An 18,709-nucleotide genomic window follows, 5' to 3' on the forward strand; every position below is an offset into this window, starting at 1 on the left:
GGCATGTGCCAGGACCTCCTGTCACTGCAAATGCCAATCTGTGCATCTGGCTTTATGTGGGCACTGGGGAATCAAACCCAGACCTTTAGGCTTTGCAAGCAAGCACCTTAACCACTGACCCACCTCTCCAGCCCCAAAGCTCTTAAATTCAATTGTTGACCATAAACTTTTTGAAAACATATTTTTTATTTTCAATTGCTTATATATCTCTGGCCACAAATATAATGCTTAAAAATGCAATATAAGATTTCTGGCTAATAATTCACTTAACTCACTAATTGAATGGAGCTAAGCAAGGGAAAGACTTAAAAACTTTAAGTAAATAAATTTGCTTAAATTAGAATGAATGAAGTTAGAAACTGCCTGGTACAGAAGTCCCGTAGAAGCCTGACGCCAAGTGCTTGTCCTACAAAGAGCTCCCTTCCCTTTATTTTAAAGAGCGCACTTTTAACAGGCAAAATTAATATTAGCCTAAATTTTTTCATGACGAAGTTTCACATTGTGCATTGATTCTTTTTTAAAAATTTTTACTAGCATTTTCCATGATTATAAAAAAAAAATCCCATGGCAATTCCCTCCCTCCCCCCCCCCCCACATTTTCCCCTTTGAAATTCCATTCTCCATCATATTACCTCCCCATCACAATCATTGTACTTACATATATACAATATCAACCTATTTTAATTTTCTTTATTTATTTGAGAAGGAGAAATAGGCAGGGAGGAAGAGAAAGAGAGAATGGGCATTCCAGGGTCTCCAGCCGCTGCAAACGAACTCCAGATGCATGCACCACCTTGTGTATCTGGCTTACGTGGGTCCTGGGGAATAGAACCTGGGTCCTTTGGCTTCGCAGGCAAGTGCCTTGAACACTAAGCCATTTCTCCAGCCCAGATTTACAATTTTTAAATCAAGGCACTACTCTTTGGAATTTCACAATGTCTATTGTAAAAATTCAAAACACACACTAGACTTCCCTCTGGCATTTCCCGGTTTGGAGAGCTGAGCCATGGGACAACTGCTGAATTAAGGGACGTGAGCTTTGATCCTATTTCTGTTTCTGTGACAAGTCCTGTCCCCACACCCTGTATTTCAGTATTCACTTGTGTCCACCTGCCTTTTAAAATATGCACACTGGCCGGGCGTGGTGGCGCACGCCTTCAATCCCAGCACTCGGGAGGCAGAGGTAGGAGGATCGCCCTGAGTTCGAGGCCACCCTGAGACTCCATAGTGAATTCCTGGTCAGCCTGAGCTAGAGTGAGACCCTACCTCAGAAAACTAAAAAAAAAACAACAAAAAACCAAAAAATAAAATATGCACACTGATCTGCCTTAGTAGAAGATTAAAATGATCAGCGGGGTGTGTAAGGACAACCAGTGAAAGGTCCTGTCTCTCCTAAGAGAGGGGAAGTGAATCTTTGAATTGCAAATTCCCTATTTTCATTTTTGGCTGGCTTTTCTGTCGTTAGTAACTTCCTTCTGAAGGGGGTGAGAGCTCTCTTTCTTTATGTCTTTCTTAAGGCATGCCATGAGCTTTATTAGAAATTCACTGGACTGGGCCCCGGGAGGGGGTGGGGGTTGGAGTGAGGTCATAGCTTACTTAGTAGCTGCATTTTTTCCCCACCTGTTCTGAATCACACCGTTTCTACCACCAGGTGCTCGGATCCCACAGGTAGCTCCACCTCAGGATCTGATCTTTCAGGTGGTGTCAAGATGGATGACGGCCCAAGTATGGAAGTGAGTGTGTGTGTGTGTGTGGGCGGGGGAGTCTCAGTATTATTTTCACCATGACCATCTGGTCCCCTAGCAATTCTTCTTTCCTTTTCCTTCTTAAAAATGTGTTATGAAGGGCTGGAGAGATGACTTAGCAGTTAAGCACTTGCCTGTGAAGCCTAAGGACCCCCGTTCAAGGCAGGATTCCCCAGGACCCACACTTTTAGCCTGATGCACAAGGGGGTGCATGTGTCTGGAGTTCCTTTGCAGTGGCTGGAGGCCCTGGCACGCTCATTTTCTCTCTCTCTCTCTCTCTCTCTCTCTCTCTCTCTCTCTCTCTCTACCACTTTCTTTCTCTGTCCTGGGCTTTGGTTAAGGCACTTGCCTGCAAAGCCTAATGGGCGGGGCTTGATTCCCCAGTATCTAATTTAAAGCCAGATGCACAAGTGGCACATGCATCTGAATTTATTTGTAGTGGCTGCAGGCCCTGGTGTACTCATTCTCTCTCTCTCTCTCTCTTTCTTCTCTTTCTCTCTCTCTCTCTCTCTCTCTCTCTCTCTTTCTTCTCTTTCTCTGTGTGTGTGTCTCTCTCTCCCTGTGCTTATAAATAAATAAAAGTATATTGGGCTGAGAGATTGCCTAGTGGGTAACGTGATTGCCTGCAAAGCCAAAGGACCCACGTTTAATTCTCCAGGACCCACGTAAACCAGATGCCCAAGGTGTTGCGGTCATCTGGAATTTGCAATGGCTGGAGGCCCTGGTGCACCTATTCTCTCTCTCTCTCTCTGCCTCTCAAATAAATAGAATTTAAAAAAAATTTAAAAAGGCTAATTCTGTTTCAAGATCTAGCTATCTGTCGCTCTTCTTTTTACATCTTCATTAGCATAAAATTCTCACAACAAACAATTAATTTTAACGCTTCACTGTTTTCCAGTGCGGTCCCAGAATTAGACAGCCATAGTGAATTTCAGATCACTTCAGTGCCCTCCCTTCCCACCTTCCCAGCCCTAGACAACCACCAGCCTACTTTACCTAGAGACTTGGCATCGTGGATGATATAAAACAATCCGAGCCATTGAACTGACTTCTAATTAGCATAGGGCTTGAGGTGGTCATTCATATACCAGTGTCTATAGGTATCTTGTTTGTTTGTTTGTTTATTGACTACTTTATGGGAAATAGAGGGATTTTGGGGGGAGGGGTGATTTTTTTCTTTTGATGTAGGGTCTCACTCTATCCCAGGCTGACCTATAACTCACTCTGCAGTCTTAGATTGGCTTTGAGCTCCCAGCAATCCTTCTACCTCTGCCTCCCAAGTGCTAGAATTCAAGGCATATGGCACCATACCTGGCTCTATGATTCTATTCCTCCTTACCTCCTCTCCCTCCCCTCCCTCCCTCCCCCCTCCCTCCCTTTCTTCCTTCCTTCCCTTTTGGTCATGGTGAGTTATGCTTCTGTGAAATTATTGTGCATGCTTTTATGTAAATGAACATTTTAATTCTTTTGGGTATAGACTTAGAATCCTGCCATGTGTACTTCATACTTTGAGCAAACAGCTGCCCATCGTCTGTTCTCTTTCACCTTGCCATCAGTAGTGTCTAAGGGTCCCAGTTTCTTAACATCTTCACTAACGCTGTCCATCCTTTGGTTACAGCCGTCTCGGTGAAAGTAGAGCAATATCTTGTTGAGATTGTTAAAAATATTGAGTTATTTGCAAACACAAAAAGAGAGGAGAGAGAATGTATGTGTGGATGTGTGCCAGGGCCTCTAGCAACTGCAAACAAACTCCAGATGCATGCACCACTTGAGCATCTGGCTTTAGGTGGGTACTTAGGGACCTGAACCTGGATGGGTACTGGGATATCGAACCTAGGTCACTGGGCTCTTTTTTTTTTTTTTTTTTTTTTTCGAGGTAGGGTTTCACTCTGGCTCAGGCTGACATTGAATTCACTATGGAGTTTCAGGGTGGCCTTGAACTCTCAGCGATCCTCCTACCTCTGCCTCCCAAGTGCTGGGATTAAAGGCATGTGCCACCACGCCTGGCTCTGAGGTTTTTTTTTTTTTTCAGGCAAGAACCTTAACCACCAAGCCACCTTTCCAGCCCTCCTTGAATTTTGATTTGCATTTCCCTAATGATTGATGATACTGATCGTCTTTGCGTGTGCCTCTTGGCTGTTTCTAGATCTTCTTCAGAAACAAGTCTCCTCAAATCTTTGGCCCTTTTTAACGCTAGGTCATACTGCTTTGTCACTGCTAAACCTTATCAATTGCCCTTATTCTTTTATGTGTGTGCCTCTGACGTTTTCCTCTTCTGTGGCTTTTGCCTTACTGAGTAGCTAAGGAGGAGGAAATTAGTCTATTTTCCTATTAGCAGTTCTCACAAGGTTTTTTTTGTACAGGAAGGTGAACTCAGGCGCTGTTGGGTTATGAATATTTTCCCCTTTATCTGGCATTGATTTCCCCAAGGGGGAGAACCAAGCATCAGCGACACAGCGACAGTGTAGGGAAGCGTTTCTACCCACCATCGTGACCCCGTCCACAGCCCTGAGTGGCAGGGTCTCCGCTGTCACAAAGGAGACGTCGGAAGGGTTGAGTGTCACTCAGCTGGTGGTGTGGAAGATGTAAACTATAATAATAAATAATAATAATTAACAATAATAATAATAATAAATAATAATAATAAATGTCAACTTCAGGGTTGTCTAGCTCCAAAGGCTCTGGCCTTTCAACGAGCCCCCTTCACGCAGTGAATTTAGACACAACGATCATAACCACTGCTCAGAGCTACATTAAAAATGGTTTTATGGCTGGGCAAGGCACTGCCTTTGGAATTCAGTACAATGTGACTGGGTGGTTTTCTCCATGGTCCTGACACCCATTCAGAAGTAGAAGCTACCAGAATCACAAGGGAAATGACTATAGGGTGCTATGGGGTGGGGGTGGGGGGGGAAGGCTGTGTTCCCTGAGAGATCTCACATTTTCTTTTTATCTTAAGAGGCCAGAGAGAATTGGCACACCAGGGCCTCAGCCACTCCAGACGCTTGCGCCACCTAGTGGGCAGGCACGGCCTTGCGCTTGCCCCACCTTTCCCAGGACCCCACAGTCTCTGTGGGCCCAGGAGCTAGCAGCATTAATCTGTCAACTGCGCTTGGTGACCAAAGGCACCAGCTTTCCACACTGTCACCCCAGGTTTCTGCCCCACTGAAGGCCTTCTGCAGCCTCAGCTAGCTGTCTTCTCCACCTCCACACCAACCAAGTGAGACAGGATGTGCTGTTGGGATGAATCACAAAAACCCACCTGGGATGCTTGCTCTGCCCAGGACACTGCGCGTTTCCCCGTTTGTCGAGATGCTATTTGGTTGGGAAGGCCTGCTTCAAAACCGACAGAGTCACAAGCGTTCCTGTAGCGCCCTTCCTGCCGCCCCCAACCCCCAGGTCAAGCGGCTCTGGTTCTCGAAATCAGGAAAGATTGGGATTTTGAGATAAGGTTCTTACCTAGATTAGCTGCCGTATGATTCTAGAAAAGTCACTTATTGGGCCTAAGTTCTGTCCATTTCTTGACTGTTTCATGGCCTTCACTGAAGATACCAGTAGCTCTTTTTAAAATTAAAATCAGAGCTGGGCGTGGTGGCTCACGCCTTTAATTCCAGCACTCAGGAGGCAGAGGTAGGTAGGTTGCCGTGAGTTCGAGGCCACCCTGCGACTACATAGTGAATTCCAGGTCAGCCTCAGCTGGAGTAAGACCCTACCTCGAAAAAGCAAATCAGTAAATAAATAAATCAGATTTTAAAAAAGTTGTATTTTCAATTATCTTAAAATGTAGTTGTTTTTTTTTTTAAAGATTTTTATTTAGCTGGACATGGTTGCACACGCCTTTAATCCCAGCACTAGGGACGCAGAGGTAGGAGGATCGCTGTGATTTGAGGCCACCCAGAGACTACATAATGAATTCCAGGCCAGCCTGAGCTAGAGTTGAGACCCTACCTCAGGTATTTATTTATTACAGACACAGAGACAGAGAGTGTGTGTGTGAGAGAATGGGCACTCCAAGGCTGCTAGCCATTGCAAACAAACTCCAGACGCATGTGTCACCTTGTGCATCTGGCTTACATGCGATCTGGAGGATCGAACCTGGGTCCTTAGGCTTTGCTGGCAACCACCTTAATCGTTCCAGCCCGTTTTTTGGTTTTTTTTTTTCTTTTTTCTTTAGCTTTTGGCAGGGGGAGAGAGAGAATGGGCATACCAGGGCCTGTAAGCCACTGCAAACCAGCTCCAGGTGTGTGTGACACCTTGTGCATCCGGCTTTACGTGGATACCAGGGAACTAAACCTGGGGCCTTTGACTTTGCAGGCAAGCACCTTAACCCCTAAGGCATCTCTCTAGCCCAGTAGGTTTCTTTGCGGCTTTTCACACCTGCGTGGCTGTCCTTGACCGTGCTCCTGTCCCCAGTAGCCCTGCTTAACCCTCACGACTCCTGGCACTCCTCTGCTTTCATGCCCACCCCCAAGCAAGCCCAGGCTGCCTGGCACTCACCGCACAGCCCAAGCTGCCCGCAGACTTGCCACCCTGCCTCAGTCTCCCAAGAGCGAAGATTACAACATGCACTGCCACACCTTGGCGGAGCCCTCAGTCACCCCGTGTTCTCCCTTACCTGTCAGCCACATTCTAGTGGCAACTTACTCACTCGCTTTCTCACTGTCAACGCTGCCGCGTTCGATGATCAGCCTCGGTGGGGAAAACTCTTCTGCAGTCACTAATCGCTGCGTCGCTAAAACCCCGCATGGATGTGACAGGCAGCCGCTGGCCCTGAACGGCTGTTTTATAATCGCAGCAGCTTGGAAACGTCGGGTACAAACATTCAGCCAAGTGATTGATCCTCGGCTCCTTTCTTTGGACTGTGTTCCAAAGACACGTGAACTTGTATCTTCCGCTCTTCCCCCTCCCCACCCACTTCCAGAAAGGAAGCTCTTTTCCTGGCATCTTCAAAGGCCACAGTGTAAGATAGGATTGAGCATCCGTGTTCACGGCGGGATGTTCGAGTGAGCAGAAGACTGTAACAAGATGCATTCCCCCGAAAGACTATCTTGTAGAACTTCAGAGCCCGGTTTGATGTATTTTTGAGGAGAAAGGGGCTTTTTGTTTGTTTGTTTATTTTTATTTATTTATTTGAGAGTGAGAGAGAGAAAGAGGCAGATGGGGGGGGAGGGAGAGAGAGAATGTACACACCAGGGCCTCCAGCCACTGCTAACGAACACCAGACGTGTGTGATCCCCTTGTGCATCCGGCTAACGTGGGTCCTGGGGAATCGAGCCTTGAGCCGGGATCCTTAGGCTTCACAGGCAAGCACTTAACTGCTAAGCCATCTCTCTAGCCCAAAAAGGGATTCTTTATGGACCTGTGAATTAGTTTATTGGGGATGTTTTGAAAGAAGGAAGGAAGTGGTTTCCAGTCTCTACCTTTTTGGTGTCCTTACTGAAGTATTTATGGACGAGATGTTATGATGTTTGGGAATCAGGCCACAGCCATGCAGAGATGGAGGTAGTGCTCCAGAGAAGAGATGAAAGAAGGTTGGCTAGAAATGTATCGTCCCACAGGATGGGATTCAAGGCTAATTCCTTGGTCTGCTCTTGTGTTTATTTGAAATTTATTAATTCTTTTTAAAAATATTTTTCATTGGCCAAAAAGATCATGGCTCTAGAGATATAACCTCTCTGTTATTTAACTATTCAAAAATCATATTCACCAAATATTCAATGTCTTTCTTCCTTTTGAGTTCTCCTTCATGTCATTGCCTGTTCTGGCATAAAGGATGCTGTCACAGGAAAAGTAGATTGACTGGAGCAAAGAAAAGGCTCAATATAAAAATATCCTGGGGGTTGGAGAGATGGGTTAGCGGTTAAGCGCTTGCCTGTGAAGCTAAAGGACCCCGGTTCAAGGCTCGATTCCCCAGGACCCATGCTAGCCAGATGCACAAGGGGGCGCACACATCTGGCATTTGTTTGCAGTGGCTGGAGGCCCTGGCGCGCCCATTCTCTCTCTCTCTGCCCCTTTCTCTATTGCTGTCAAATTTAAAAAAAAAAAACTTTAAAAATATCCTGGGAGCTTGTCCTGTCTTTTCAAGCAGTGCGTAGGCGCAGCATTAATAACCTTGGAGAATAAGTCACATTGCCAATTGCAAAATTGGGACATGGAGATTTGACTGATAACTGATGGTAAATGAACCTCAAAGTGCTGGGTGTGCCCTGTAGAACTGAGGGTGTGGTGCGCTTTTAGCTAGACATCGAAATGGCGGGGGGGAAGGCTCATAAGGAAATTTCATTTCATTCAGGTTCCAGAAGTTCAACATCACATTCTTCCTCTTTTCAGAGTATTCAGATAGACTCCAAGTCCACTCCACAGTCTGTATAGCAGCTTTTTACCTTTTTTTTTTTTTTTTAACTTCTCACATTAATTTGACTAGTGACAACTGTCCAAACTGGAGCCAATCGTAAGAGTTATATTGGTAACATACGGCCATTAGCAGCAGGATTTTAGTTGCAACTTAGTTTAGCTGCAGTTAAAGGTGCATTTTATCTAGAGGATTGCTGGAAGATTTTCTGTGTGCATAATGTGATACTGTGGCTATGTGTGGACATGAACGAGTGGACTGTGTTGCTGACCCAGCCCATGGGAGACCATGTCACTTTGTTCCCCTGAGTACCTGGACAACCCCACCCTCTATTAAGCTGCTGTCAAGAGTGAAAGGGCCGGGCACAGGCTTGCATGTAAATGTTCTGCCGGTGACTATTTGAATGGGTCCCATAGGGAAAACCTTCCTGCTCAGGGCCCAGCTTCTTGACGCCCGATCTCCCACCCGTAAGTCCGTCTCCCAGCTGAGCTTTCTTCATGGGATCCTTGATTGCCTTAGCTTTTAAAATACATGTAGTAGATTAGCTTTGGCGCAATGTGTCTGGGTCTCAAAATTGACGGGGATGAGGGCTGGATGTCCGTGTGAATGGGGCTGCGTTGGGGTGTGTGTGAGGGGGCCCAATGCCTGATGGAAAATCTTGCTGAGTTTCTCCCACCTCTCTCTCTCTTTCCCCCTCTTTCTCCCTCCCTCTCTCTTCCCCTCTCTCTCTCTCTCTCTCTCTCTCTCTCTCTCTCTCTCTCACACACACACACACACACACACACACACCTTGAGGGTTTAGCTCCAACCTTCGTATACTTCAGGTCCAAATCTGAAATGAAATTCGGACAAAATACAACCACCTTCCTTTATTCCGGTTATTCTCCAAAGAAGGGTAAAAGTGCTACTGGACCGCATTTATGACAGGCGATACTGAGATACGCTGTGCACGGAGTCGGTGTGTGATCACAGGTTTATAAAGATTTGTGGTTTGGAACTGATATTGAATCGCTTGTTTTGTAAATGTTCAGTTTGGCTACTGAAGATGTGAGGTTGCTCCCAAGCCACAGACTTCTTATTGGCTCACCCAATGAGCATTTCATATTTACTGAAAGACTTCTGAAGATCACCTTTCCCTTGTACAGGCGCAGGACAAAGCAGGCTTGTGGACAGCATCATGGCAAAGATGGCCAGTTGGCAACTTTCCCCACGTCTCCCCATTCCCAATGCGGGCCAGCCACAGCGGCCAAGGCTGAGGGGTCCGTAGGGTGGCCTCACTGTGCCTCCTCTTGCTACCCCGCAGTATAAGCCTGGGGTTGGCACCAAGAGGCTGCGTATCACTTAGTAGGGTTAGTTGTACGTGTTTGCTATAGCTGTTGTTCCAGTATTAAATAGCACAGTGATTGGGTGTGTTTTCACTTATTTATGCGTGTGTGTATATGTGTGTCTGGGTGTGTACATGCCACAGCATGTGTGTGGAGGTTAGGGGCCAACCTTGAAGTGCCTTCTCCTTCCTCCTCCTCTGAGACAGCGACTCTCCTGTTATTTTTCTTTTCCTCTCCCCTCCCCTCTCTCCTTCCCTTCCTCCTATAAGTGGGCCTGTGGGTACCTCGACTGCGCTTCTGTGTGTCTGCTGCCCTTGTGACAAGTCCCGGCATACACTGAATTTCTGATACATGTTTGTGGAATCAAACTAAAGCCAATGTCGTAATTGAAACGTTAGCTAATACACGATCTGGCTGAAATGTCTTTAAGCAGGAATGACTTGAGGTAACAGCATGCTAGTTAGCTAGGTTTGATCATTCCCCAGTGTCTGCATGTGTCAAAATATCTTAACGGACTTACGCATACAGAATTGGTTGTCATTCAAACATTTTCTTTTTTTTAATTTTTTTTACAATTTTTTTTTTTTTTCGAGAGTGACAGACACAGAAAGACAGATAGAGGGAGAGAGACAGAATGGGTGCGCCAGGGCTTCCAGCCTCTGCAAACGAACTCCAGACGCGTGCGCCCCCTTGTGCATCTGGCTAACATGGGACCTGGGGAACCGAGCCTCGAACCGGGGTCCTTAGGCTTCACAGGCAAGCGCTTAACCGCTAAGCCATTTCTCCAGCCCCAATCAAACATTTTCAAAAGCAAAACAAAACAAAAAACCCAGCTAACAGCAGTGATGAAAATAATACAGAAGACAGCAACATCCCTGGGAGATGTACGTTCTTGTTTTGCAAGTTGATGAATTTTTCTACGTATTTGAGGTAAATACTTTGTAACTGTATGTTTGGGCTAGAGAGTTAGCCTAGTGGCTAAGACACTTGCCTGCGAAGCTTAAAGACCCAGCTTCTATTCCCCAGTACCTACATAAGCCAGATGCCTACGGTGGCATCTGTGTCTGGAGTTTGTTTGTAGTGGCTAGGGGCCCTGGTGTGCCCATTCTCTCTCTCTCAAATAAATGAGTGAAATATTAAAGAAAAAGGTGCATGCTTAAATCATAACTTTATATTTAAATCTTTATAAATCTAGAAGAGGTGGGCTGGGAATGGTACTCAGTGGTTGAGTATTTGACTAGCAAGCATGAGGCCTCAGGTTCCATCCTCAGCATGCAGAAACAAAATAAAAATCTAATCCTTGAGCAGATATTTCTTTTCTCGTAACTTGATTTTAGGCATGCTTTGAATTCATTTGCAAGGGGGAGAGAGGACTATGTAGTTTAGCCTGGGTTGGAAGCCTGGCTCCCTGTTTCTTGCACTTTGGTGAAATTGCTTTGCCTCTGGCTTTAATTTCTTGCATTTTTTTTTCCTGCTAAAACTCACTGCATAAAGTTTCTGGGAAAATGAAATAATATATCAAAGGACTTTTGTAGATGTTAATGTGCTAAATGATATAGACTGCTGTTTGCTCTACAGAGTGAATACAAAATCATCAAGCACTTGCCGGGTTGGAAGTGAAGCTCGGTGGAAAAACCACTTGCCTGGCTTGACCAGGGCCGTGGATTTGAGATCCCCAGCAGTGCCCCTCTCCCGAAAAGCTCACCGAAGCCCATGCTAAATTGTCACCTTCCTGTGACTACCATAAATATATACGTTCCAAATGCTGGTTGACACCCAGCATCCTTCCACAGGAGTCTGCTTGACTGTGGCCATTAGTAAACCTTCGTGGCTGCACTTAAGCATGTCTTTACTTTTATGATGCCGACACAGGCTTCAGAGATCCTGTTAAAGATGAGAGCAGTTTTGATTTATTCGATTTTATCTTAAAATATAGAATAGTAAAAGTAAACATTCTAGGGCTGGAGAGATGGCTTAGCGGTTAAGCGCTTGCCTGTGAAGCCTAAGGACCCCGGTTCGAGGCTCGATTCCCCACGACCCACGTTAGCCAGATGCACAAGGGGGCGCACGCGTCTGGAGTTGGTTTGCAGTGGCCGGAGGCTCTGGCGCGCCCATTCTCTCTCTGTCTCTGTCAATCTCAAATAAATAAATAATAAAAAAAAATTTTTAAAGTAAACATACTAGACAAGTTAATTATTATTTTGTGCATACATATCTGTGTGTATGTATGTATATATACACGCATATATGTATAGATATACATAATATATAAAGAATATATTTTATTACATATTTAATATATTGTGTGTGTATATACATATATATATACACATGCTTGCAAGGGAGAGAGCAAGAAAGAGAGAAAAAGAGATGAACAGATACAGATACAGATTCTGATGTACCAGGGCCTCTAACTTTGCAAACAAACTCCAGATGTATGCCCCACTTTGTACATCTGGCTTACATGGGCACTGGAGAACCAAACCCAGATCGTTAGGCTTTGCAGGCAAGCACCTTAACCACTGAGCCTTCTCTCCAGCTGAGCCTTTTTTTTTTGAGACAAGGTTTCTCACTGGCCAGGAAGTAACTAGTTAGACTAGACTGTTGGCTGTCAAACCGCAGGGATTACAAGTGTGTTTTTGTTTTTCTTTAATGCGGGTTCTGAGGATCAAACTCAGGTCCACGTGCATGCAAGGCAAGTACTTTACTGAATGAGCGATCTTCCCAGACCTAGAAGCTTTCATTATGAAAAAGAAAAGTTTTATTAACACTGCATTGTTTTTGAAAGAGAATGTGTCCGTGAAGAAAAAAAAAAATTCCAATGTCCTAAAGATCTTATCAAGTAAAGAATTCTTAATATGAATTTAGAAGTTCAAATGAGTCTTTGTAAAACTTGCCCTGGCAGGCTGGGACCACAGTTTTGTGAAACTCTTTTTGAATGCCAAGTCATAAGTGCTGACATATATGTAATCCCTCAGGTCTTTAGATATGGATTAAGCATAAAGTGTACCATCTGTCTATCTAAAAACCTGAGAACTGTTTGTATTACCAGGTCAAAAGTTTAAAATTGAGTAATATTCTCATAAATATAAATATCTTTTTGTGTTCATGCAGAATGTTCAGTTTTTAAAATGTGCCCTCAGTACATGAAATAAACTGTCTGCCCCTTGAGTAGAGAACTTGTTTCGCCTTCAAATATATCAAGTTTTCTTTAAATATAAGCCTTATAGGCTGGAGAGAGAGATGGCTCAGTGGTTAGGGCACTTGCTTGCAAAGCCTAATGGCCCATGTTCGACTGCCCAGATTCCACATAAGCCAGATGCACAAAGGCAATGCCAGTACAAGATGGCACCTGGGGTCAAGGTGGCACATGTATCTGTAGTCTGATTGCAGCGGCTGGAGGCTGTGGCATGCCAATTCTCTCTCTCATTAAAAAAACAAGGTGTGTGCGCGGTGGCGCACGCCTTTAATCCCAGCACTCGGGAGGCAGAGGTAGTAGGATTGCTGTGAGTTCGAGGCCACCCTGAGACTCCATAGTGAATTCCAGGTCAGCCTGGGCTAGAGTGAGACCCTACCTCGAAAGCAGGGGGGGGAGCATTGGGGAAGAAAGAAAGAAAATAAAAATAAATCAGGCTTACAAAGAGATTTAAAATTGGCTGCTTTTTTTTGTAAGTATGGCTGTGAGGAAATGTACTAATATACACTATACCACCCCATTCTCTTACCATCTCCAAATGAACAGAGTAAATAAGGGCTCGTTTAAAATGCCATGAAAATAGGCTGGAGAGATGGCTTAGTGGTTAAGGAGTTTGCCTACAAAGCCAAAGGATCCAGGTTTGACTCTCCGGGACCCATGTAAGCCAGATGCACAAGGGGGCACATGTGTCTGGAGTTCGCTTGCAGTGGCTGGAGGCCCTGGTACACCCATTCTCTGTCTGTCTGTCTCTCTAATAAATAAATAAATAAATATATATTTTAACAATTCCGGCCTGGAGAGATGGCTTAGCGGTTAAACGCTTGCCTGTGAAGCCTAAGGACCCCAGTTAGAGGCTTGTTTCCCCAAGACCCATATTAGCCAGATGCACAAGGTGGCGCATGCATCTGGATTTCATTTGCAGTGGCTGGAGGCCCTGGCGCGCCCATTCTCTCTCTTTCCATCTGCTTCTTTGTCTGTCGCTCTCAAATAAATCAATAAAAATGAACAAAAAAAGTTCCATGAAAGTATTTTCTCAGAACAACCTTTTTGAAAGGGAAAATGTCAAATTGTTCATCTTCTGTCTCCTTGTTTCTTCCCTACAGGAGAATGGTACTGACCCCTTGCACTCAGAGAGCCCGCCACAGTTCAGGTCTGCAGAGTATGTAACGTGTATGCGTCTCTGGCTGGTTTCTAGAAGAAGTCTTTGGATCTCACATTGCAAAATATTTCTTGTATCCCTCTCCCCTTTTATTTTTGGCAGGGAATATCTCTCACTGCCAGCAGCTGGACCCGTTTCATCCTCCGAGAGCGCTGTAAGCTCAAGCGGTGAGTTGACTTGGAAGAGAGGTGAAATTTGCATTGCCCTCATCATACAGCCTCCGTCCTGGCTGGTCGTCTGCTGAGGCGCATGCAAAGGAGAGAAGCACAAGCAAATTCCTCATTTCTTCCTGTTGGCAGATTCTGGGTCAGAAAGTTTGCACATGGCTACTGGTGGCCTTGACCACAAATCACTTTGTGAGAGGGAGGAGGAAAGGAGATCCACTTCTACCATGAAGGGTGAGTTATTGAAGAGTGATTCCCGACGCAACGGTGTAATTTCACAGACATTAAGCACACCTATGTTCTAGTGCCTATAAGCTAGTAAACTTATTGCCTTGAGAAGCCCAATCGTATTTAATATTGTTCTTGTTACCATTATTATTATCTTTTGGGGGGGGGTTTCAAGGTAGAGTCTCACTGTAGCCGGGGCTGATCTGGAATTCACTATGAAGTCTTAGGGTGGACTAGAACTCATGGTAATCGTCCTTCCTCTGCCTCCAAAGGGCTGGGATTAAAGGCATGTGTCCCAACGCCTGGCTCTATTTAATATTATTATTATTATCATTATTATTATTATTATTTTGGTTTTTTGAGGTAGGGTCTCACTGTGGTCCAGGCTGACCTGGAATAAACTCTGTAGTCTCAGGGTGGCCTTGAACTCACGGCAATCCTCTGCCTCCCGAGTGCTGGGATTAAAGGTGTGCGCCACCACGCCCGGCTTTAATATTATTTTTATAAAAGAATTTTTTTTTAAGGTAGGGTTTTCGCCTAACCCAGGCTTACTATTTACTATGTAGTCTCAAGGTGGTCTTGAACGCACAGCAATCCTCTCCTACCTTTGCCTCCCAAGTGCTGGGATTAGAGGTGCATGCCACCATGCCCAGCTTAAAAGAATTTTAAAGACATCATCTGGGGAAAAAGTCTGAAAGACACCCTTGTTGACTTTCACCTATGATGATGTCACAATTTCCTTTCGATTTTGTAGAGTAAAAGTAATATATTTGATAATGGCTTTTACATATTTCCTATGACAAATGAGAACTGGGCGGGCTAGAGACATAGCTCAGCTGGCTAAGTGCTTGCCTTGTAAGCATGAGGACCTGAGATCACATCCCCAGCGCCCATGTGAAACTAACTGTCAGGCGCGGCGGTGGTGTGTGGTTGGCATCCCGCCTTGCTGAAGCAGCGTTCCCTGGAGCTCACTGGCTACCTGTCTAGTGAGGTCCGGACCTGTGAGAGACCCTGTCTGGGAAAAAACAAAAAAAACAATAAAGAGGCAACCAATGTTCTGGAGGGTTCCTCATCTGGCTCTCTGGCTCTCACGTGCACACACAACTGCAAACACATATGCACGCGCGCACACACACACACGTATGTAAACAAAGCACTCATTCATATCTGTCTCTGGGGAGACCTCACTACGCTTGGTATTTGAGGGAAGCGTAGGCTCATGTCCCCATGTGTAAAGAAATCCACAGGAACAGTCCACTCTTTGATTTGAACTCAACTTTTCAATTTGAGATAGAGCACCTCGATTAGAAGAGCTGAAAGGTTTCAGAAATGGACCCCGTTCCAGGTGAATCCAGGAGTCCCTTGCACCTTGCACCTAACAACGAAAGCAATTTCATTTGGAGACAGGTGCTCCGTATGCAGCCTGCCTGGTCTTGAACTTGAGTCTCCTGCTTTCACCTCCTGAGTATGAGGATTATGTGGGGCCACCAGACAAAGAGGAGGAATGTATTGTAAGGAAAGCTGCACAGGGAAGCCATTTTTCACTCACCATGTACACAGGGGCAAAACTGTGATTATACTGTGCTGGTAAAATTACAAGAGAATAAAAGAAACCTGCATAGACGGCTAAGGGAAATGTGGTTTTAAAAAGCTAATATGGAGGGCTAGAGAGATGGCTTAGCAGTTAAATGCTTGCCCGTGAAGCCTAAGGACCCCAGTTCGAGGCTCGGTTCCCCAGGTCCCACGTTAGCCAGATGCACAAGGGAGCGCACGCATCTGGAGTTCGTTTGCAGAGGCTGGAAGCCCTGGCGCGCCCATTCTCTCTCTATCCCTCTATCTGTCCTCTCTGTGTCTGTCACTCTCAAATAAATAAATAAATAAATAATTAAAAAAAAAAAAGCTAATATGGAGGGAAATTCTGTCATCTCTGTCAAGATGTAGTCATGGGCTGAAGAGATGGCCCAGTGGTTAAAGGCACTTATTTTGCAAAGCCCGATGGCCCGGGTTTGATTCACCAGTACCTACATAAGGACAGATGCCCAAAGTGGCACATGCATCTAGAGTTTGTAGTGTCCAGATGCTCTGATGTGCCCATTCTCTCTCTCTCTGTTTCTTGCTTTTTTCCTTCCTACCTTCCTTTCTCTCTCTCTCTCTCTTTCTGTGCAAATAATAAAAATTTTCAAAAGATACAGTCAGCAATACAGTAATTCCATTTCTGTGAATTTTTCCTATGGATATGTTAATACAAAAAATAACATGTATAAACTTATTTCAGTAATGTCTATAACAACAAAGGTAATAAATGATGAATGAAACAAAGATGATATTTTGGTATACTATATAATAGAATATTAATATGCAGGTATAAGATATGTACCAAAAGGCTTTCTTACAATACTCTGAAAGGACTATTGCTTCTCAAAGAAAATAGCACCGAGTGTCATGAATCATGTGCAATATTTTTGCGGAGAGAAGGGTAGAAAAGCTCTTATGTATGTGTGGAATATTTGAACAATTATTGATAGCGTTACACGTAAGTAATAGTTCCCAGCACAAGTTGGGAAGAAACGTCTCACATTTTATGCTTTTGACTCACCAACCCTTACCCATCTGTCTTAAAATTTAAAGAAAAACTAAATGGTCCTATGTAGGGAAATCACTTAAAAAAGTCATATATTCCCTAATGCAGGCTTTAAATATTTTCCAATAAGGAAGCCAGCTTTCCCCGCCGGGGCTGGTCACCTCTGTCTGCACAGAGCAGGAGAAGGGCCGGACAGTTAGCATTAGCCCTGCGCGGGAGTCAGAGGCGAACAGAAGTCTCCAAAGCAAGAGTGTATGTCACAGGCGGTCAGAAAGACAGCTCGTTTAGGAGAACATCACCCTGTGCTGTTAACTCCTGCAGTTGCACATGCAATCCCACTGAGTTACTGTTCATCCTTCCTTCGTCTCGTTTCTATGATTAGATCAGTAATGCAATCAATAATAATAATAATTTTAAAAAGGCCAGCATTCGCCTAAAAACAGATTAAAGAGAATAAAACAGCCTGCTCTTGGGAAGTCCCCCTCTCCCCACACAGATGCTGGAATCGGTGGCTTGGCTTCCAGGTGATGCCTGGCCATACTCCAGCCTCAGTGCTGAGGCACTAGGCAGGCAGATGTTTTTTGTGCCACATGAACTGATCTCACATGCTAAGCCTCTGTCTGCCCAGATCGCCATCCTCATGCCTCTTCCTCTTTCCCTTGCGACTGTCCCCCCTCCTTCCCCCCCTCCGCCACCACCGACCACCACCGTTCACTGTTGCCTTTTTCTTGCAGGCATTGTTCCAGCTCCTGAGAAGGTTGCCTGCCCAGCCTTCTGCAGCAAGGACCCAGCTGGATCCGGTCTGGTAAGGAACACGTGTTCACGGTGAAGGCCGCAAGCCACAAATGGCCCATCTGTCCCTTTAAATTTACACAATGCTTCAAATATCCCTTCACAAGATTACGAATTAATAGAATCTGGTTGTAGCAATATTCTGTAGACAAGGAAATGAAGGTCAGCCTCTTAAGTGTCACTTAGACAAGGTCACACAGTCGAGTCAGAGCCAGGACCTCCTTACTTCATGTCATTACCCATTTCCTTGTCAGAGAACTTCTGGAGTTCCTTTGCAATGGCTGGAGGCCTTGGTGCGCCATTCATTCTCTCTCAAATAAATAAATAAAAATAAACAAAAAACTTAAAATGATATCTCTGAATAGAAGGCTGCTTAAATAAATGAAAACATTAGTATACAAGACTGAATTAAAATCAAAACCAGCAATATTGGGGCTGGAGAGATGGCTCAGCAGTTAAAGGCTTGTAAAGCCTGACAACCAGGGTTTGATTCTCCAGTACCCATGGAAAGCCAGACACATGAAGCTGCACATGTGTGCTGTTGGTTTGCAGAGGGAGGACGGTCTGGTGTGGTGTGGGTGTTCCCATTCTCTCTCTCTCTCTCTCTCTCAATATATATATATTTAAAACAGTGACATCTATATACACATCTGATGTACTCTAATCAAGTAAACCAAGCAAAGAAGCAGTACACAAAAAATTAACGTGAGGGCTGGAGGGATTGCTAAGTGATTAAGGCATTTGCCTGCAAAGTCTAAGGACACAGGTTTGATTCCCCAGGACCCATGTAAGCCAGATGGATAAGGTGGTGCATGAGTCTGGAGTTCATTTGCAGTAGCTGGAGGTCCTGGCATGCCCATTGTCTCTCTCTCTCTCTCACACACACACACACACACACACTCTCTCTCTCTCTCTCTCTCTCTCTCTCTCTCTCTCTCTCTCTCAAATAAGTATCTCAAATAATGTATCTGAAATACATTTTAAAAATTAGCATGAGATTAGTGGTGTGAGAGGAAAATTGCTTGGGATAGTAGGTCAGGTAAGGGTTCACAGAGGAAGTGTCACGCGTCACTGTCACGTGAGCTATCGCTGTCCCTATGGAGAGGTTAGCTCCTTTCATGAAACGGAAGGGGCGTCGCCGCTCGCTCTTACGGAGGAGTGGACGGT

At 45.0% G+C, this 18,709-nt stretch overlaps 1 protein-coding gene and 1 pseudogene across 1 annotated transcript in view; one reads left to right on the forward strand and one right to left on the reverse strand.

The window, feature by feature from the left end:
• Positions 1-1,676: 1,676 nt before the first annotated feature.
• Irag2 (inositol 1,4,5-triphosphate receptor associated 2) overlaps positions 1,677-18,709 on the forward strand; it is a 36,205-nt gene continuing 19,172 nt past the window's right edge. The window contains exons 1-5 of the mRNA XM_045139602.1: positions 1,677-1,733; positions 13,722-13,768; positions 13,880-13,944; positions 14,077-14,175; positions 17,485-17,555. Coding sequence (XP_044995537.1) covers positions 1,710-1,733; positions 13,722-13,768; positions 13,880-13,944; positions 14,077-14,175; positions 17,485-17,555 — 306 coding nt within the window. The 5' untranslated portion in view covers positions 1,677-1,709. The remainder of the gene's footprint in view (positions 1,734-13,721; positions 13,769-13,879; positions 13,945-14,076; positions 14,176-17,484; positions 17,556-18,709) is intronic.
• Positions 9,305-9,429, reverse strand: LOC123456450 (annotated as a pseudogene).

This window comes from Jaculus jaculus, chromosome 22 (assembly GCF_020740685.1).
Source record: "Jaculus jaculus isolate mJacJac1 chromosome 22, mJacJac1.mat.Y.cur, whole genome shotgun sequence".
NCBI lineage: Eukaryota > Metazoa > Chordata > Mammalia > Rodentia > Dipodidae > Jaculus > Jaculus jaculus.